The sequence below is a fragment of the Mustelus asterias genome, chromosome 25 (genome assembly GCF_964213995.1).
Source record: "Mustelus asterias chromosome 25, sMusAst1.hap1.1, whole genome shotgun sequence".
NCBI lineage: Eukaryota > Metazoa > Chordata > Chondrichthyes > Carcharhiniformes > Triakidae > Mustelus > Mustelus asterias.
In genome coordinates this window covers 12,803,291-12,825,700 of record NC_135825.1, presented here as the reverse complement: position 1 = coordinate 12,825,700, position 22,410 = coordinate 12,803,291, and the positions used below count along the sequence as shown (strand labels likewise).

At 45.2% G+C, this 22,410-nt stretch overlaps 1 protein-coding gene across 1 annotated transcript; it reads left to right on the top strand.

Moving 5' to 3' along the window:
- Positions 1–637: 637 nt before the first annotated feature.
- On the top strand, positions 638–22,226 carry LOC144479232 (polymeric immunoglobulin receptor-like). The gene is made up of 7 exons (XM_078197899.1): positions 638–810; positions 3,262–3,588; positions 8,509–8,829; positions 16,556–16,882; positions 18,622–18,652; positions 20,715–20,821; positions 21,967–22,226. Exons 1-7 carry the CDS (start codon positions 771–773, stop codon positions 21,984–21,986), a joined length of 1,173 nt encoding a protein of 390 aa, XP_078054025.1. The 5' UTR covers positions 638–770; the 3' UTR covers positions 21,987–22,226.
- The last annotated feature ends 184 nt before the right edge of the window (positions 22,227–22,410 follow it).

The following is a 22,410-nucleotide window of genomic DNA, read 5'->3' as shown; positions in this document are numbered from 1 at the left end:
TATTTATTATTGTCACATGTATTGGGATACAGTGAAAAGTATTGTTTCTTGCGCTCTATACAGACAATGCATACCGTTCACAGAGTATATAGGGGTGGAGGAAAGGAGAGGGTGCTGAATATAGTGTTACTGTCATAGCTGGGGTGTAGAGAAAGAATCATTCAAACATTAAAGGCCGATAGATCTCTGATAATAAATGAATGGAAATCTGATAAGCTCGGTCTCTCTTTGGATCTCGTAAACCTGAGGGAGCAAACACCCCAGTTCAAAATACTATAGATGTGCTTTAAGTTAAAACATCCTCAGTCCTGTTCCTCTTCACACTCCCTGAAAACCAAGTCACACTGATTCCCATCCCTCAAATTGAATTGTTGTTCATGACTCAAACAGGATGCATTGGAATTAATTTCTGACGGAAAGCACCAAGGAGGGTGATTTATTGCTTCAATACACATTGCAGCAAAAAGCAGAACAAACAGAAGTTCCAACTGAAAATGTCTTTACAAAGAAGATGTCTTTCCTTTGCTAACATCTTTATGTAACGTTGTACTTTGACAACAGTCAGCCAAGGACAGATCATTTCCTGCACCTTCATCCGTTGGCATCTCCACAAACTACGTTGTGAAAGAGTGTGGTTGGTCAACTTCTCTGATCCTGTGGGTGTGGGGGAGATAGTTCCACTGCTATGACGAAGTAAATGATTCAGTGCAGATCCTTTGACCGATTTAGAGACACTTGTGCTGAAAACTGTGGATACTTTTGCCGGGACCATGAGGTTCACCGAGTTGCTGCTCCTCACTTTGATATCAAGTAAGATTTTCCAGTTCTATATTTGGAATGAAAGTTCATGTTTATGTAAAATCTTCATCTGAGGAAAATGGTTCAACGTTCTTCACAGAGGAGTGAAGAAACACAGACTCTGGGCCAAAGGAGGGCAGGTGGAAAGGGTGAACCAAAAGCTCAGTCGAAGAGAAGGGTTTTGAAGAGGGGGAGAGGGAATTGGCGAGGAGAAGAGTTTTGACAACAGAGTTTCAAAAGGTTGGATCTAGTTGAAAACACGGCCATTAATGGTGGGGCACTTGGTTTCAGAGGAATGGAGAGTTCCCTCAGGGAGGGGGATAGTGGAATATCAGAAGACATTACAGGAATGTGAACAGACGTGTATAATTTGCAAATTAATCTAGAAACCCACATGGCGCTCACTCCTGCCACCCAGAGATAGCGATAGGAATAGAATCCATCATACCTTTCATACCTGAAGTAAAGAAAAGAGAGGAAGATGGGGAATAGGACAGCCTCGATAGTTCTTCTCGAGAGTTCTGCAGTTTCAATGATGGGCAGTAGAGTTTCTTTCTGTGCTGTGAAATACGGTGACAGAGTGGTTAGCACTGCTGCCTCACAGTGCCAGGGACTTGGGTTCGATTCACAGCTTGGGTCACTGCCTGTGCGGAGTCTGCACGTTCTCCCCGTGTCTGTGGGTTTCCTCCGGGTGCTCCGGTTTCCTCCCACAGTTTGAAAGACGCGCTGGTTAGATGCATTGGCCATGCTAAATTCTCCCTCAGGCACCTGAGTGTGGCGACTAGGGGATTTTCACAGTAACTTCATTGCAATGTCAATATCAGCAGACTTGTGACACGAATAAATAAACTTTACTACTTTGCCCACATGGAAATCAAATATCTCAGGATACGGATTAAATCCATTACTTCCCAACATGTTGAGCAAATATCATGTTGAAGAAATTCTTGCCTGCGCCCTCAACTATCTTTCCTGTCATCCTTTCTATTGCACAAGATAACACACCGTCATTTCTGACCAATTAACATCGCTTCATAATATATATCAATTTTACATTTTAGATGTTGCGTTTCTCCTTCAAATGCGACTAAAAGAGACACGGACAAAACCTCTGGGGTCGAAAGGAGCCTCTCTGTTCATAGAGAATGTGGCTTCACATGACCCAGGTTTTTATCTTTATAAAATATTTATCAGGCTGGGAAGATGAACGAGATCACAGCCCTGGTGCTGAGGTTCTATAATTGAGGCCATTACCTGATTCACTCCTGCTTGTGATAACACAAAGGAAAAAAGGACATTACTCGAAAAGCAGGATATATTGTTTCTTCTGGAAGAATACAGGCTTGAAATCGACTGGCTTGGCCTCACCCCAGTGCTAGGCTGAGGGGCTGACCTGCAGAATGTGCTTTAAATATGAATATTAATTATAAAAATGAGGAGTTACATTAACCCTTTACTGCTCACTACAGGAGTATTGGGTACTCCAGGTATGGGGATATAAAAAGGGGCGGCACAGTGGCACAGTGGTTAGCACTGCTGCCTCACAGTGCCAGGGACCTGGGTTCGATTCCTGGCTTGGGTCACTGTCTGTGTGGAGTCTGCACGTTCTCCCCGTGTCTGCGTGGGTTTCCTCAGGGTGTTCCGGTTTCCTCCCACAGTCTGAAAGGCTTGCTGGTTAGATGCATTGGCCAGGCTAAATTCTCCCTCAGTGTACCTGAACAGGTGCCGGTGTGTGGCGACGAGGGGATTTTCACAGTAACTTCATTGCAGTGTTAATGTAAGCCTACTTGTGACTAATAAATAAACTTTACTTTACAATTCTGGGCACCACACCGAAGGAAGGAGGCAAGGGCACAGAGCGGATTTACCAGGATGATGCCAGGGATGAGGGAGTTTGGTTATGTGAACAGATTGGAGAAACCGGGATAATAGTCCTTGGAACAGAGCAGATTAAAGGGAAATCTAATCAATGTATTGAAAATGAGGAAGGGTTTTAATACAGCAAGTGGAGAGAGCAATTATTTCCTCTCGCTGGTGGATTAGGAACCAGTGATCATAGATTTCAAATAGTTGGAATACAAACCAGTGGATAAATGAGGGGAAATTATTTCATGCAGAAGATTGTTATGGTGCGGAATACACCACCTGGAATGGCGATGGAATGAGATTCCAAAGGAACTTTCAGAAGGCAGTTGGACATGTGTTTGGAGGGGATTAATGTGCAGGGTTGTGGGGGAAGCTGGGCCGTGGGATTCAATTGGACAATAAATTTTCAAAGAGCTGGCACAGACATGACAGGCCGAATGTCCTCCATCTCTGCTTTAAGATTCTTGATTCCAGTCCCACCCAGGACTTGTGTGGGTCCCCTCGTGAAGCACTGACTAGCATTGGACCAAAAGGATTGTCTCCAATTGGGTGTTGGGATATTTCCAGCTTTCTTAAAATGTTATGTTTCACCAACAGTTTTACGGACACAAACTGCCTCGATAGTGATGAAAGCTGCAGTGGGAGAAACCATCACTGTGGAATGTCCACAGGCAACACAGCAAAAACACCAAGAAATCTGGTGGTGTAAGATAACTTCATATAATTATTGCAATTCGATAGTGAGCACTTCCGGACACAGTGTCAGCAATGATGATGCAAGAATGTCGATCGCGAATACCAATGGTAAAATTTCTGTAACCATAACAAAACTTCAGGAGACAGATGCAGGAACATACTGGTGTGGACCTCAAGGACAAAACAGTATCCATGCTTTAGATGCTATATTACTGAACGTTTTCTCAGGTAAGAATATTTCAGAAGGTTGATTATAGCTCTGATAATGTGATCTGGCTGCAATAACACAGGACAGCTGCTGTGTGAACTCAGATTAATAAAATATTATCACAGCTCTTCATGTACAAGTCGTGACCTCCCATATTCCCATTTCTATCCATTTCCATTAACCTATATCCACAGCTTTCCATTTATACTCTTACAAACCAAAAATCATATTCCACCCAAGGCTCCTTTATTGATTCTTTCATGCGATGTGAGTGTCTGGAACAGCATTTATTGCACATCCCTAATTATCCTTGAACTGCCTTCTTGAATCACTGCAGCTCATGAAGTGTACGTACACCCACAGTGCTGTTAGGGAGGGAGGTCCAGGATTGAGCCAGTGACAGTGAAGGAACGGCGATATATTTCCCAGTCTGGATGGTGTGTGTTTTGGAGGGAAGCTTGTAAGTGGTGGTGTTCCCATGCACCTGCTTCCCTCCTCCTTCTAGGTGTTAGATGTTGCAGGTTTGGAAGGAGATTTAATTCATTGCTTTGTGTCTCCAGAGTAACTTGTAATAGATCGAGGGTGACTCAATGTGGCTTGAATCAATAAAGACTTTACTGCCAACAATATGGCATGCTTGCCTTCATCGGACTGGGCATCGAGTATAAAAGTTGGCAAATTATGTTACAATTGTCTCAAACGTTGGTTCGGCCACATTTGGAATACTGTGTCCAATTCTGGTCACCACACCATTAGAAGGATGTGGAGGCATTGGAGAGAGTGAGGAAAAGGTTTACCAGGACGTTGCCTGGTATGGAGGGTATTAGCTCTGAGGAGAGGTTGAATAAACTGGGGTTGTTCTCCCTGGAAAGACGGAAGCTGAGGGGCGACCTGGTAGAAGTTTATAAAATTATGAGTGGTATAGATAGGGTGAACAGTTGGAAGCTTTTTCCCAGGGCAGAAATGACAATTACAAGGGGGCACAAGTTCAAGATAAGGGGGGAAAGGTTCAGTGGAGATGTGCGGGGGAAGTTTTTTACACAGAGGGTGGTGGGGGCCTGGAATGCAGTCCCAAGTGAGGTGGTTGAGGCAATTACTTTAGTCACATTTAAGACTTATATCGATCGGCATAGGAACAAACGGGGAATAGAGGGATCTAAGCGTTCGGTTGAGATAGGTAAACATGATCAGCACAGGCTTGGAGGGCCGAAGGGCCTGTTCCTGTGCTGTACTGTTCTTTGTTGTTCGCAATAAGTATATATATATATATACACACAACAAGGTCAGACTGAATTACAATGCGAATCTGCTACTCAGCTCCCTGGCTCCAAATGCAAAACGTTCCTCAACCCATGATTCACACCCTCTTGCCGATTGGCTCAGCTTCCAGGCTTGAGAATCCACAGGGCCTGACCCAATCACATGGCCCTCTAAACACTCCCCCACCCCAATTAAAGGGCCACAATTCTTCCCCCTAAAATCCGAAATACAACTATGGAGGAATAAAGAACAGGATTAGTGTTAAAGTGAAAAGAGTGACAGAAATGGAAAACCCATCAAAGGTTTAATCAGTCCGGAGGATTCCGGTCTCTGGCAGAGCGCCTCAGTTCAGTGGTTTGCTCTCCTAAGTTTAAAGGGCCAGACGGGACAGACGGGAAAGGCAGACTCATCAATCCAGGGTCTGGTGGCTCTTCAGCAGCTTCTGGTTCCTCAGTCTCCACAACCAGCGGTTGCTGCGCTCCCACATTCTCCACCAAAATCCCAGTAACCAACCCCGGCAAAGTTCAACCAACTGCAGGGGGCACCTGTTGATCCTCTGCGTCCATCAGTCTCTCCTCCTTCAATGGTCTACCTGAGCCGACAGCCTTGTATCTCCACAATGTCGGAGACCAGTCCTGTTCTCTTTACCAGCCACCCAGGACGGGCCTGGTGTAAAATTTGGAACCAAGACTGCACCCCCCGCTTGAAACACTTTGTTTCCTTTTCCTGAATCACAGTTTTCCTTCTGAAGGACTGCACACTCCCTGCCAGATTTGGGAATATCATGTCCAATAGTGTTCTTAACTGGCATCCCATCAGTAACTCTGCTGGAGTAACCCCTGTGGTCACGTTTGGGGTGGGGTTATAAGACAACAAAAAACTGTCCATACATAAAGGAAGAGGACAGTTTACTTGTTTTATTATTGATGATTTGAATGTTTGTACCACACTCTCCACTGGTCCATTTGAGGCTTCGAGGGAAGGTATTGACCTCACATGGTGAATGCCATTGGGCTTGAGGAATTTTTGGAATTCTTCCACAGTGAATGATGTGCCATTGTCCGACACAACCACTTCCGGAATGCCACGGATAGCAGAGAATTTCCTCAATCGATCAATGGTGTCCGTGGCTGTTGGGGACTTCATCAACTGCATATCCAACTACAACTAATATAAGAAACATATGACCCAGAAATGGCCCGGCAAAATCCAAATGTAACTTCGACTAAGGTCGACCAGGCCATTCCCAATGGTGCAAATTCACCTGTGATGGTGAAGCCCGTTGAGCTTCGTAACTATGGCATTGACAAACCATCCATTCTGTTTCCCTGCCAATGCCTGGTGAAAATACATATGCGTGGGGCCTTCATTCTACTTTGACCTCGATGAGAGTGGTGCAGTTCTTGTAACAGGAGTTAAAGTTAAAGTCACAAGTAGGCTTACATTCACATTGCAATGAAGTTACTGTGAAAATCCCCAAGTTGCCACAGTCCGGCGCCTCTCCGGGCACACTGAGGGAGAATTTAGCGTGGCCAATTCACCTAACCCGCACATCTTTGGACTGTGGTAGGAAACTGGAGCACCCGGAGGAAACCCACTCAGACACGGGGAGAATAACCAGACACGACTTAGACAGTGACCCAAGCCGGGAATCAAACCCTGGTCCCTGACGATGTGACGCAGCAGTGCTAACCACTGTGCCACCATGCCTTCCTGGAGTCATCTGCCCTGTGGTAGCGCTATAACTCTAGCCACCCGCAGCAACACCCCATCTTCACAGGTTATCTCCATCCATCTCCTTTGGTAGGGTTTGAGCTACTCTGACTTATATCGCCACCCTTGCGTTACCATCTTCTTTACTTCTGACCATACCGGCTCTCTTTTTCTCCACAGTTTTATCTGTTTCGCCGAGACTGGCAAGGTCTCTACCAGATGCAGAGCCAGTATAATCTCTTGAGGAACCGGTGGTGGTGCGACTGTTTGTGGCAAAGGCAACGGCTAATTGTGTCTGCTCAAGAGCAGAGTGGCACTGGCTTCTCTTCTCTAAATAGACCTAACAATGGCTTGTGGTCTGAAACTATTGTAAAATGTCGCCCATAAATGACCACCAAGTTTTCCTTATCTATCTGGGAGTATTTCTTTTCCACATTTGATCCTGTCTCTCTCTCACACACACACTCTCCCTCTCACACACTCTCTCTCACTCTCTTGCTCACACACCTTCTCTCACTCCCGCACACACACACACACACACACACACACTATCTCTCTCTTCTTCTCTCTCCCAATCACACACGCACTCTAATTTTCTCTCACTCTCTCTCACTCTCTCCACACACACACACATGCACACACTCTCTCTCTCACACTCACTCTCTCCCTCACACACACTCTCTCTCACACTCACTCTCTCCCTCACACACTCTCCCACACTCACTCTCTCCCTCACACACACTCTCTCTCACACTCACTCTCTCCCTCACACACTCTCTCTCTCACACTCACTCTCTCCCTCACACACTCTCTCTCTCACACTCACTCTCTCCCTCACACACATTCTCTTTCACGCCCGCACGCACGCACACACACACACACACACACACACACTCACAGTAGTCATCCTCTCCCACCCTCCATCATGGCCTAGGGCTTTGCTCAACAGAGTCTCACTCCTGGGCGTTGTGGCCAGCTCGCCTCCCCAGGGCCTCCTCATGCTTGTCCCCAGGCCTCGTTTGGAGGTGCTGGAGTTGGGTTCCGGTGCACTCTGACAGCAACACCCCACTGGTGGAAGGGCAGGTTGAGAGGCAGTTGTGGGTTTCTTGGGGATGGCACAGTGGCACAGTGGTTAGCACTGCTGCCTCACAGCACCAGGGACCTGGGTTCAATTCCTGGCTTGGGTCACTGTCTGTGTGGAGTCTGCATGTTTTCCCCGTGTCTGTGTGGGTTTCCTCCGGGTGCTCAGGTTTCCTCCCACAGTCTAAAAGATGTGCTGGTTAGGTGCATTGGTCATGCTAAATTCTCCCTCAGTGTACCCGAACAGGCGCCGGAGTGTGGCGACTCGGGGATATTCACAGCAACTTCATTGCGGTGTTAATGTAAGCCTACTTGTGACAATTCATAAATAAATAAATAAATAAAATTGGACTATTAATTAGAGAAATGAGGAGTTCCACTAAACCTTTACTAATCACTGATTAGGTCTCTGCTGGAGTACTGGGTTCAATTCTGGGCACCACACTCGAGGAAGGGGGCAAGGACACAGAGCAGATTTACCAGGATGATGCCAGGGATGAGGGAGTTTGGTTATGTGGACAGATTGGAGAAACTGGGATTATTGTTCTTGAAACAGAAAATATTAAAGAGAAACCGAATCAATGTATTGAAAATGAGGAAGGGATTTAAAAGGCAATTGGACATGTGTTTAGAGGGGATTAATGTGCAGGGTTGTGGGGGAAGTTGGGCCGTGGGATTCAACTGGACAATAAATTTTCAAAGAGCTAGCACAGACATGACAGGCCGAATGTCCTCCTTCTCTGCTGTAAGATTCTTGATTCCAGTCCCACCCAGGACTTGTGTGTGTCCCCTTGTGAAGCACTGGCTAGCATTGGACCAAAAGGATTGTCTACAATTGGTTGTTGGGATATTTCCAGCTTTCTTAAAACATTATGTTTCACCAACAGTTTTATGGACACAAACTGCCTCGATAGTGATGAAAGCTGCAGTGGGAGAAACCATCACTGTGGAATGTCCACAGGCAACACAGCAAAAACACCGAGAAATCTGGTGGTGTAAGGAAACTTCAAAAAACTGTTGCAATCTGATATCGAGCATTGACGGAGACAGAGGTTGGAATGTTGATGGAAGAACATCGATCGCTGATACCAATGGTAACATTTCTGTAACCATACAACAACTTCAGGAGACAGATACAGGAACATACTGGTGTGGACCTCTACCCGAAATACATATTTCAGATGTTATAATACTGAAGGTTTTCTCAGGTAAGAATATTTCAGAAGATTGATTATAGCACTGATAATGTGATCTGGCTGCAATAACACAGGACAGCTGCTGTGTGCTGTGTGAACTCAGATTAATAAAATATTATCACAACTCCTCATGTACAAGTAGTGACCTCCCATATTCCCATTTCTATCCATTTCCATTAACCTATTTCCACATCCTTTCCTCCTTTACTCTTACAAACCAAAAATCATATTCCACGCAAGCCTCTTTTATTGATTCATTCACGGGATGTGTCTAAAACAGCATTTATTGCCCATCCCTAATTATCCTTGAGAAGGTGGTGGTGAGCTGCCTTCTTCAACTGCTGCAGCCCATGTGGTGTACGTACACCCACAGTGCTGTTAGGGAGGGAGTTCCAGGATTGAGCCAGTGACAGTGAAGGAACGGCGATATATTCCCCAGTCTGGATGGTGCGTGTTTTGGAGGGGAGCTTGTAAGTGGTGGTGTTCCCATGCACCTGCTTCCCTCCTCCTTCTAGGTGTTACATTTTGCAGGTTTGGAAGGAGATTTAATTCAATGCTGTGTGTCTCCATAGTAACATTGTAATAGATCGAGGGTGACTCAATGTGGCTTGAACCAATAAAGGATTTATTGCCAACAATACGGATATATATATTATATATACAACAAGGTCAGGCTGAATTACAATGCAACTCAACAACTTGGTTCCCTGGTTCCAACTGTAAGATCCATGGTACGCACCCTCTTGCTGATTGGCTCAGCTTCCGGCCTTGACAATCCATTGGGTCCGGCGGGATCATGTGGCTCACGAGAACGCCTTTCCCCTTAAAGGGTCACACTGCCACAAAAATATTCCTAACTTCTGTTGGTATCCAGAGAAACAGGACTACAATTCTATAAGACACATAAGCACCCGAGTAATACACACACACACACACAGCTTCATTTACAAATTCCCCCTCGTTCCAAACCATATCTACCATACCTGAACTCAACAAGACTCCCCCATTCCCCAAACAACCTCCACCTTAAACAAATCTGTCAGCAAAATCCAGCTTGTTGTTACCACTCAATACCAGAAGGGTGATCCAGTCTGGAAAGTGGTTCAGCGAAGACAGATAAACTGCCTTAAGTTAGCTGTAAGACTTCTGCATTAAGTTAGCTGTAAGACTTTAGAAGTGGCCTCTCATATTAGTCAGCTTGCTGCGAGATGTTATCCTGGCCTTCCTGTGACAAGTTAAAACCGACCTTCCTGTGACATGTTAAAACCGGCCTTCCTGTGACATAAGAACATAAGAACATAAGAAATAGGAGCAGGAGTAGGCCATCTGGCCCTTCGAGCCTGCCCCGCCATTCAACAAGATCATGGCTGATCTGAAGCGAATCAGTCCCACTTACCCACCTGCTCCCCATATCCCCTAATTCCTTTATCGATCAGAAAACTCTCTACCCGGGATTTAAACATATTCAACGAGGAAGCCTCCACCACTTCAATGGGCAGAGAATTCCAGAGATTCATTACCCTCTGAGAGAAGAAGTTCCCCCTCAACTCTGTTCTGAACCTGCCCCCCCTTATTTTGAGGCTGTGCCCTCTAGTTCTGGTTTCCCTTCTAAGTGGAAAGAATCTCTTCACCTCTACCCTATCCAGCCCCTTCATTATCTTATATGTCTCTATAAGATCACCCCTCATCCTTCTAAACTCCAACGAGTACAGACCCAATCTGTTTAATCTCTCCTCATAAGCTACACCCCTCATCTCCGGTATCAACCTGGTGAACCTTCTCTGCACTCCCTCCAAGGCCAATATATCCTTTCGCAAATAAGGGGACCAAAACTGCACACAGTACTCCAGTTGCGGCCTCACCAGTGCCTTGTACAGTTGCAGCAAGACCTCCCTGCTTTTATATTCTATCCCCCTCGCGATAAAGGCCAACATTCCATTCGCCTTCTTGATCACCTGCTGCACCTGCAGACTGAGTTTTTGCGATTCGTGCACAAGGACCCCCAGGTCCCTCTGCACAGTCGCACGATGTAATTTTTCTCCATTTAAATAATATTCCAAATTACTATTATTTCTTCCAAAGTGGATAACCTCACATTTGCTAACGTTATATTCCATCTGCCAGATCTTCGCCCACTCGCTCAGCCTATCCAAATCTCTCTGCAGACTTTCCGCGTCCTCCACGCAATTCGCTTTCCCACTCACCTTCGTGTCATCAGCAAACTTGAATACCCTAGATTCAGTCCCCTCCTCCAGATCATCTATGTAAATGGTAAACAATTGAGGCCCCAGCACCGATCCCTTCGGCACGCCACTGGTCACCAACTGCCAATCAGAAAAGCACCCATTTATCCCAACTCTCTGCTTCCTGTTAGATAGCCAATCCCCAATCCACGCCAACACCTTACCCCTAACTCCGTGTACCCCAATCTTCTGCAGCAACCTTTTGTGAGGCACCTTATCGAACGCCTTCTGGAAATCTAAAAACACCACATCCACCGGTTCCCCTCTGTCAACCGCACGAGTGACATCTTCATAAAAGTCCAGTAGATTCGTCAAATACGACTTTCCCTTCATGAATCCATGCTGCGTCTGCTTGATCGAACCATTCTTATTCAGGTGCTCTGTTATTTCCTCTTTAATAATGGACTCTAGCATCTTCCCAACTATGGACGTTAAGCTAACCGGCCTGTAGTTACCCGCATTTTGTCTACTTCCTTTTTTAAACAGCGGCGTAACAGTAGCTGTTTTCCAGTCAGCCGGCACTACCCCAGAGTCCAGCGAATTTTGATAAATTACTACTAACGCATCTGCTATTACCTCAGCCATTTCTTTCAGTACCCTGGGATGCATTCCATCCGGGCCCGGGGACTTGTCTACCTTCAGTCCTATTAGTCTACCAAGCACCACCTCCTTAGTAACAGTAATTATATTAAGGACCTCCCCTCCCACCAACTCTCGATCTCTAATATTCGGCAAACTATTTGTGTCTTCCACCGTGAAGACCGACACAAAGAACTTATTTAAAGTCTCAGCCATTTCCTCATTTTCCACTATTAAATCCCCCCTCTCATCTTCCAAGGGACATGTTAAAACCGGCCTTCCTGTGACGTGTTAAAACTGGCCTCACTGCTTCTGCGGGAGTTGGCAATTATACCCCTGGCTCTCTGATTGCGCTCACTGTATTATGGACTGTCTGTCTCTCCCACATTCCTTGACCCTCAAAAATTAGGATCTGTATGCCACCCTTGATGCCACAGATATCTCGGTAAACCACTTCCTGATAACAGGGCCATTTACATCTGAATTTATCTAGATGGTTGCTAGGGAACGCATCTCATCAGCCCGTTCGAATGTGGGTTCCTGCTGTTGCCAGGCAGATTCTTCCTATTTTGCTAGGGGCACTGCCCCTGACCATCCAGGAGGCTTCAATGGTCTCCACTCCCACCGGCGAGGCAATCACATCTGGTACCCGTTGCTGGGGAACCGTACGTGATCCTCGCAAGTAAGGACCTCGACTGGTGGCAAGGTAAGGGCAAGTGAGCCCAGACAATAGCGTGTGGTACTCACTAATTACTCACTCACTCTCAAAGATTCCTCTCACGCCGCCCTCCCCCCTCCCCAACCCCCCATCCAGACACCACTCCCCCACTCCTGGATTGCGCCAGTCTTCTTCCCTCATGGTCCCAGTGCAGGAAGGTGGGATTACAAAGTGAGCCTGGGTGTCCTCGGGCTGGCATGGACAAGGTGGGCCAAATGACCCTCTTCTGTGCTGTAACTTTTCGATGGTTCTGTCCTACCCCCGTTTCCCACTTCCTCCTCCCTCTATCTCCCTCTCCTCCACCCCACTCTTCTTCTCTCCTCTCTCCATCCCCCACTCTACGCCCAGGGCCACCGAGACTCACTCCTCCAATCCTGAATACAGCAGAATAGTAATGCATACATTAATAAAATTAACTAATAACTAATGGGGATCTGATGGTAGTTTTGAAAACCTAGAGTGATAGCTTTTTTGGACTAAATAAAATAAATAAATTCAGGTTTTATTTAATTCATTTCCTTGTGTTTTGGTGCAGGTTTTCTGAGCGAATTCGATGCCTTTGATCACATTTGATGTCAAATGTCAGTTGATCATTTTTAGCGCAAAAATAACATCAACTTTTTCTTGCAGCTTTTGATCTCAATGGATGAGATTTCAACATTTTAGAATTTACCATTGAACAGAATCTGAACTGGACTAGCCATGTAAACACTGTGGCTACTAGAGTAGATCAAAGGCTAGGATTCCTGAGGCGAGTAACTCACCACCTGACTCCACAAGGCCGACCATAGAACCATAGAAATGATGCAGCACAGAAGGGGGCCATTCAGCCCATCTTGTCCATGCCAACCCAAAGACACTCAGGTGCCCTTTCTCATTTCATCTTCATGCCGGCCCATAGCCCTGTAGCTTACAGCACTGGTGCAGATCCAGGTACTTTTTAACAAGTTTAGGGTCTCTGCCTCCACCGCCAACTCAGGCACTGAATTCCATGCCCACCATCTACAGGGCACAAGTCAGGATAGAGATGGAATACTCTCCATTTGTTTGGATGTGTGTAGCACCAACACGTAAGAAGCTCAACACCGTCCAGGACAAAACAGCCCACTTCATTGCTATCCCTTCCACAAAAAACTCAATCCCTCCCCCATTGATGAACAGTGACAGTGTACCATCTACAAGATGCACTGCATGAACTTACCAAGACTCCTTAGGCAGCACCTTCCAAACCCACGACCACCACCATAGAACCATAGAACCATAGAAAATTACAGCTCAGAAACAGCCTTTTGGCCCTTCTTGTCTGTGCCGAACCATTTTATGCCTAGTCCCACTGACCTGCACTTGGACCATATCCCTCCACACCCCTCTCATCCATGAACCCGTCCAAGTTTTTCTTAAATGTTAAAAGTGACCCCGCATTTACCACTTTATCCGGCAGCTCATTCCACACTCCCACCACTCTCTGCGTGAAGAAGCCCCCCCTAATATTCCCTTTAAACTTTTCTCCTTTCACCCTTAACCCATGCCCTCTGGTTTTTTTCTCCCCTAGCCTCAGCGGAAAAAGCCTGCTTGCATTCACTCTATCTATACCCATCAAAATCTTATACACCTCTATCAAATCTCCCCTCAATCTTCTACGCTCCAGGGAATAAAGTCCCAACCTATTCAATCTCTCTCTGTAACTCAGCTTCTCAAGTCCCGGCAACATCCTTGTGAACCTTCTCTGCACTCTTTCAATCTTATTTACATCCTTCCTGTAACTAGGTGACCAAAACTGTACACAATACTCCAAATTCGGCCTCACCAATGCCTTATATAACCTTACCATAACACTCCAACTTTTATACTCGATACTCCGATTTATAAAGGCCAATGTACCAAAGGCACTCTTTACGACCCTATCCACCTGTGACGTCACTTTTAGGGAATTCTGTACCTGTATTCCCAGATCCCTCTGTTCAACTGCACTCTTCAGAGTCCTACCATTTACCCGGTACGTTCTTCTTTGGTTTGTCCTTCCAAAGTGCAATATCTCACACTTGTCTGTGTTAAATTCCATTTGCCATTTTTCAGCCCATTTTTCTAGTTGGTCCAAATCCCTCTGCAAGCTTTGAAAACCTTCCTCACTGTCCACTACACCTCCAATCTTTGTATCATCAGCAAACTTGCTGATCCAATTTACCACATTATCATCCAGATCATTGATATAGATGACAAACAACAATGGACCCAACACCGATCCCTGCGGCACACCACTAGTCACAGGCCTCCACTCAGAGAAGCAATCCTCCACAACCACTCTCTGGCTTCTTCCATTGAGCCAGTGTCTAATCCAATTTACTACCTCCCCATGTATACCTAGCGACTGAACCTTCCTAACTAACCTCCCATGAGGGCCCTTGTCAAAGGCCTTGCTGAAATCCAGGTAGACAACATCCACCGCCTTCCCTTCATCCACTTTCCTGGTAACCTCCTCGAAAAACTCTAATAGATTGGTCAAACATGACCTACCACGCACAAAGCCATGTTGACTCTCCCTAATAAGTCCCTGTCTATCCAAATATTTGTAGATCCTATCCCTTATCACACCTTCCAATAACTTGCCCACCACCGACGTCAAACTTACTGGCCGATAACTTCCCGGATTTCTTTTGGAACCTTTTTTAAACAACGGAACAACATGAGCCACCCTCCAATCATCCGGCACCTCCCCCGTGAATACTGACATTTTAAATATGTCTGCCAGGGCCCCTGAAAGTTCAACACTAGCTTCCCTCAAGGTCCGTGGGAATACCCTGTCCGGTCCTGGGGCTTTATCCACTCTGATTTGCCTCAAGACAGCGAGCACCTCCTCCCCTTTAATCTGTAAAGGTTCCATGACCTCCCTACCAGTTTGCCCTATTTCCGTAGACTTCATGCCCGTTTCCTCAGTAAATACGGATGCAAAAAACCCATTTAGTATCTCCCCCATCTCTTTTGGTTCCATACACAGTCTACCACTCTGGTCTTCAAGAGGACCAATTTTATCCCTCACTATCCTTTTGCTCCTAACATACCTATAGAAGCTCTTTGGATTTTCCTTCACTCTGTCTGCCAAAGCAACCTCATGTCTTCTTTTAGCCCTCCTGATTTCCCTCTTAAGTAGCTTCTTGCACTTTTTATACTCCTCGAGCATCTGATCTGTTCCTTGCTGCCTGTACATTTCATACAACTCTCTCTTCCTCTTAATCACTGTTACAATCTCCCTCGAGAACCAAGGTTCCTTATTCCGATTTACTTTGCCTTTAATCCTGACAGGAACATACAAACTCTGCACTCTCAAAATTTCTCCTTTGAAGGCCTCCCACTTTCCATTTACATCCTTACCAGAGAACAGCCTGTGCCAATCCACACTTCCCAGATCCCTTCTCATTTCATCAAATTTGGCCTTTTTCCAGTTCAGAACTTCAACCCGTGGACCAGATCTATCCATATCCACGATCAGGTTGAAACTAATGGCATTATGATCACTGGATCCAAAGTGTTCCCTCACACTCACATCCATCATCCACTTTCCCAATAGGAGATCCAATATCGCATCCTCTCTAGTTGGCATCTAGAAGGACAAGAGCAACAAAAATCTGGGAACACCTTTCACCTGGAGGCTCCCCTCCAAGCCACTCAGCATCCTAATTTGGAAATGTATTGCTGTTCCTTTACTGTCGCTGTGTCAAAATCCTGGAATGCCCACCCTAACAGCACAGTGGGTATACTTTGCAATGAAGATTCAAACTCCATTTGACCTACAAGTAACAAACTCATGTTACTTGTAAGTCTGTAGTGTTCATCCAAAACTAGACCCAGTTCATGAAGAACAGGCCTGGAGTTGGATACCATCCATCAACTTTGGAAATTCACCCAGACATGCTGAGCAATTTCATTGCAGCTGCAGAAAATAGAAATGGTTTTTATTAACCTTAGACCCAGACACCTCTGAAATTTTAAATGAAGTGTTTAGAATGAGCAAGAATTGAATACAGGAGCATTTAACAATTACACTGCATTTTATGACTATAATCCTTTTCGTACTTTAAAAACAGAAAATATTGTTGACATTTTCAATGTTTGGTTAATTTATCATGTTTTGGGCAATGAAAAATGTTCAGTTTTTCACCATTTTGAACTTTTCAAAACTCTTTTTCTCATTTATCAACAGGTAGATGGGAACCAATCCTATCAGAGGTCAGTGGTGTTGTGGGAAATGCCACCATTATACCGTGTCTGTTCACGGAGAAGGAGAGACTCTATAAGAAATTCTTGTGTAAAGCAACCTCTGTAAATAAATGTATTATTATTGCCAGCTCTGATGGAGTTACAGAGAATCGGAATAATGGGAACGTTTCAATCACTATTAATAATTCTCATAATTTTACCGTTACCATGACTAACATAGACAAAGGCGATGAAGGAGAGTATTGGTGTGGAGCAGAAAAAATCAATGACATAAAGATCGTAGCGATCAAAAACTTGACAATTACTGAAGGTAAGGATCAATATAAAATTATTATAATTCAATCAGTATTGTATAAAACTCACAAAACAATAACAGAGGCTGGCATGGTGGTGCAGAGTGGTTTGCACTGCTGCCTCACAGCACCAGGGGCCCGGATTCCATTCCAGCCTCGGGTCACTGTCTGTGTGGAGTTTGCACATTCTCCCAGTGTCCGTGTGGGTTTCCTCCGGGTGCTCCGGTTTCCTCCCACACTCCAAAGATGTGCGGGTTAGGTTGATTGGCCATGCTAAATTGACCCAAGCATCAGGGGAATTACCAGGGTTAATATAGGTTATGGGAATAGGGCCTCGGTGGGATTGTGGTCAGTACAGACTCGATGGGCCAAATGGCCTCCTTCTGTCCTGTGGGGATTCTATGATTCTTTGAACAATTGGTCAATGCTGTTGTTCATGTTTTACACAAGGCTATCACCCTATTTCATCTCAATCTTGCAGCATATCCTTCTATTCTTTTCCCCAGTAAGTTCCTCTCGATTCCCCCGAAAAGTATCGACAATATTTGCCACAACTGCACCTTATGGTGCAGGTAAACACAGAAACATAGGAAATGGGAGCAAGAGTATTCCTTCAGAATATCTCACATTCACTGACCAAAAACCAGCAATGTCCATAAGCTGGACATCTTTAAGATGCTCCGTGCACCAATTTTAACCGAGTGTTTTTTTAAACTTACCTGGACAATTCTGCCTCGGCACTGTGTTGGCCGTCATGTAGCTCTCGACTAGTTACCGGCTTCATCGCTTCATATTCCACTCTCTCCGCCACTCAAAGTGACCCTTACACCAGCCGACCCAGAGAGACATGAACCACCCGTGGCCTGAACCAACCGACCGCATTCCAGCAAGGTCTGAAATCCAGCAGGACTGGATTTGAGCGATTCCACCCAATTCCACATTGAACAAGTTCCACCTTCTAACCACTCTCTGGGTAAAGAGTTTAGAAATTTTCACTGATACGAATAACAACCACGAATAATAAAACTACATTGAAAGTTTATGCTATACCTCACAGAATATTGTCTTTCCAACACTATTAGCCCCTTGTGAAACCCCCTCAGAAAACCAGCCTCCCACCCATTGACTCTGTCTGCACTTCCCGCTGCCTCGGAAAAGCAGCCAGAATTATCAAGGACCCCACGCACCCCGGGCATTCTCTCTTCCACCTTCTTCCATCGGGAAAAAAATACAAAAGTCTGAGATCACATACCAGCCGAATCAAGAACAGCTTCTTCCCTGCTGCCATCAGACTTTTGAATGGACCTACTTCGTATTAAGATGATCTTTCTCTACACCTGAGCAATGGTTGTAACACTACATTCTACACTCTCTCCTTCCTGTCACCATGTTAGGGATGCTTTGTCGGTCCAGCGCGCAAGAACCAATACTTTTCACTGCATGCTAATACATGTGACAATAATAAATCAAATCAAAACCTTCTCCTCAGCTCATTTTTCAATATGTTAGTTAAGGACACAGAAGTCCATTCAAAAAATCACTGTTCATTCATCCTGTATTTGACCAATTGATGTAAGGAAACTTAACCAGCCAGTTTTCAGAATGAATTAAACCCCTGCGCCCCCCACCACCAACCTGCCATTCCCCCACTCACAACACCCAGGCTCACTTTCTATAAGTACTGTCTACTGAAGAGAATTGTGGTGGTTATCAGTTCTTCATTGAATTATTCATTCATGTTTATTTGCTACAATAGGAAATTCAGAAGTTTCCAACAATACCTCAAGGTAAGATTTGAATTTGCATCTTATAAATAACAATTGTTGAGCCATTTTGAATGAAGCCACAGTTGATAGATAATCCAGCTTCCCTCACAAGTCATGGTGAGCAATGCAATGTCTTTATATTACCACAGTCCAGATAGCGGCAATCTTGGTGCCATATTTTTCCTCAGGATTCTTCCATTGATTGTCTTCCCATTTAAGACACACAACATCGAAGTCAGGGAGTAAAGTTCTTGCATGTCCTGGCAATAATCATTCAGTACAATAATATGTGAGGATCGCATTGCAACTTTCTGCTGATTCCTTCATAGAACATAGAACATAGAACATTACAGCGCAGAACAGGCCCTTCGGCCCACGATGTTGCACCGACCAGTTAAAAAAAAAAACTGTGACCCTCCAACCTAAACCAATTTCTTTTCGTCCATGAACCTATCTACGGATCTCTTAAACGCCCCCAAACTAGGCGCATTTACTACTGATGCTGGCAGGGCATTCCAATCCCTCACCACCCTCTGGGTAAAGAACCTACCCCTGACATCGGTTCTATAACTACCCCCCCTCAATTTAAAGCCATGCCCCCTCGTGCTGGATTTCTCCATCAGAGGAAAAAGGCTATCACTATCCACCCTATCTAAACCTCTAATCATCTTATATGTTTCAATAAGATCCCCTCTTAGCCGCCGCCTTTCCAGCGAAAACAATCCCAAATCCCTCAGCCTCTCCTCATAGGATCTCCCCTCCATACCAGGCAACATCCTGGTAAACCTCCTCTGCACCCTCTCCAAAGCCTCCACATCCTTCCTGTAATGTGGGGACCAGAACTGCACACAGTACTCCAAGTGCGGCCGCACCAGAGTTGTGTACAGTTGCAACATAACGCTACGACTCCTAAATTCAATCCCCCTACCAATAAACGCCAAGACACCATATGCCTTCTTAACAACCTTATCTACTTGATTCCCAACTTTCAGGGATCTATGCACACATACACCTAGATCCCTCTGCTCCTCCATGGAACACCCGTCACCTCAGCCCGGTGTTTCATTCATTCCCGGGATGTGGGCGCTGCTGACAGAGCCTGCATTTATTCCCAATCCCTAATTGCCCTTGAGAAAGAGTTGGTAAGTTGCCAACTTTCAACCCCTGCTGTCCATGTGATGTCGGTGCACCCACAATGTTATTCAGTGGAGAGGGTTTTGACCCAGAAAAGGTGAGGAAACCGTGATACACTTCCAATTCAAGTTAGCGTGGGAGTTAAAAGGGGAATTACAGGTGGCGCTGTCATGCCTGCTGCCCTTGTCTCTGTAAATGGCGATGGTCACAGGTTTGGAAGGTCATGTTGAAGAAGCCTCAGAAAGTTGCTGCAAAGTATCGTCAACAACGAGATGTAATCTCACCAGAACATTGCCCAGCTCTCAGCTCAGGAGTAAGTAAATGAATTCCTCAAGTTGGGTCAATCTGTTGGAGATATTTTCCCTGTGCACACACACCCCAATAACTCCGCAATGTGATTACACGTTGTAAATCAGCCCACAGCTTGTCCAAACTGTCTGTGCTTTCAATATGATGTTGCACACATTTTGGGGGGTTGAATATGGTCATAGAATTTCTGCAGCACAGAAAACTCCATTCGGCCCATCAAATCAGCACCGACTCTCTGCCCTATCCCCATAAACCCATTCATCTACCATGGACAATCTGTCTAACCTGCACACCGTTGGACACTAAGGGGCAATTATAGTATGGCCAATCCACACAACCTGCATATCTTTGGACTGTGGGAAGAAACCAGAGTACCTGAAGGAAACCCACGCAGACACGGGGAGAACGGGCAAACTCAACAGACAGTGACCCAAGCCGGGAATTGATCCCGGGTCCTTGGTGCTGTGAGGCAGCAGTGGTAACCACTGTGCCACCATGAATGTGTGTGAGCATGACCCCAATAGCACTTGAGGTAAAAAAGGATAAAGCACCACTGTGCCACCGTGTTTATCACACAAGTTTATCACATAAACTTTGAGATAAGTTATCTGGTATTAATTATAGCTCCTTGTTTTGTCAGAGACGTTCTGTTGGAGATATGGGCGATATTCCGCTGGCTGCTCTTGAGTGCTCTGGTTGCTTGCACTGTTTCAGTCACATGCTATGCACATTTTGCAAAAGACCCAGGTATAATATTTTAAATCTGTTTCCTCTAATATTTATAGATATTTAACTTCAATCTTAAAGCTTAGGCACTTTGAAAGTTGCTGAAAAAACACAGCAAAAAAATCCACAAGAAAATGATTCCTACTCGAGAAATCGAACCGAATGAACCATTATCACCAGGCCAGTGTTAGAACAAGAACTGCTGGAGTGAATTTTATGTTTGTTAATAGAAAGGATAAACTGTCAGTTCATCTGCAGTTTTTAGTTTACACGTGGGAGTCCAAGATGGGAAAATTCCAAGTAGGCAGTGGATACAAAGCACTCAGTTTCATTCAATGTTTATTTAAAATGCACGCTTGTGGACAAAGGTGGCCATAAGACCATAAGAAACAGGAACAGGAGAAGGCTGTTCGGCCCCTCAAGCCTGCTCCACCAATCAACAGGATCATGGCTGATCCCATTTCCTGCCCTTCCCCGTAACCCATAATTCCTTTACTGATCAAAAATCTATCTATCTCGGTCTTAAATATACACAAGGACTCTGCCCCCACAGCTCTCTGTGACAAGGAGCTCCAAAGACTCACAGCCCTCTGAGAGAAGAAATTCCTCCTCATCTCAGTCTTAAATTGGTGCCCCTTTATTCTGAGACCGTGCCCTCTGGCCCTAGACTCTCCCATGATGGGAAGCATTCTCTCAGCATTTACCCTGTCAAGCCCCTTAAGAATCCAAGATGACTCAATGGCCTGGAACATGGATAAATGAACACCAGCAGTGTTCCTGGATCAGAAACAGTTGGTGGAATTTTTCCGTCTGGCCCGCCGTGGAAATCGGAACAGGTGAGGGGCAAATGGCCACTGACTTCGGGCGGGATTTTCCGGTCTTGGGGCGAGTGCGGCCGGAAAATCCCGCCCAGTATATTGCATTGTAGAACCTGGAACCCCAAGATGGGCGCCAGAGCTATGGGCACCGCACGCAAAATAGAAAGTTCCCCCTACCTCAGGAAACTTGAACAATATCACTGTTTGTGATTATGGCAAACACGCTTCAGCAATTATGTGAGGATATCCCCAACCATTCCTTCGCCTATTTTTTTGCCAGTGTCTCTCAAAGTATTTCACTTCATCCATTTTCGACAGTCCAGTTGCTTAAATTAATTTCTCCTTCAGCTCCCCAGGTGAGCAAATGATGGGTTATGTGGAAACCTCAACCACAGAACATAAATGGATCAGAGCTTGATTCGAAGATTGCTCGGAAGATTGACTAATTCCTACACGAATATCCAGAATATTCCCACTTGCTTTTGGAAGTTACTTTGCAATATTGCAGTATTTTATACTTTATGACAATCTGAAATGCTTTGTACCGCCTCCAGAAATTGTGTGCAAACTCCTTTTATTCTAATAAAAAATAGATAAACTTTCTTGATATTTTTATTTGAAGGAGTCAAGTTGTTTTTTGCCATGGTCACAAATGTCTAAGTTTTAATCTTTATTTATTAGTGTCGCAAGTAGGCTTACACTAACAATGCAATGAAGTTGCTGTGAAAACCCCCTCGTCGCCACACTCTGGCTCCTGTTCAGGTAATCTGAGGGAGAATTTACCATGGCCAA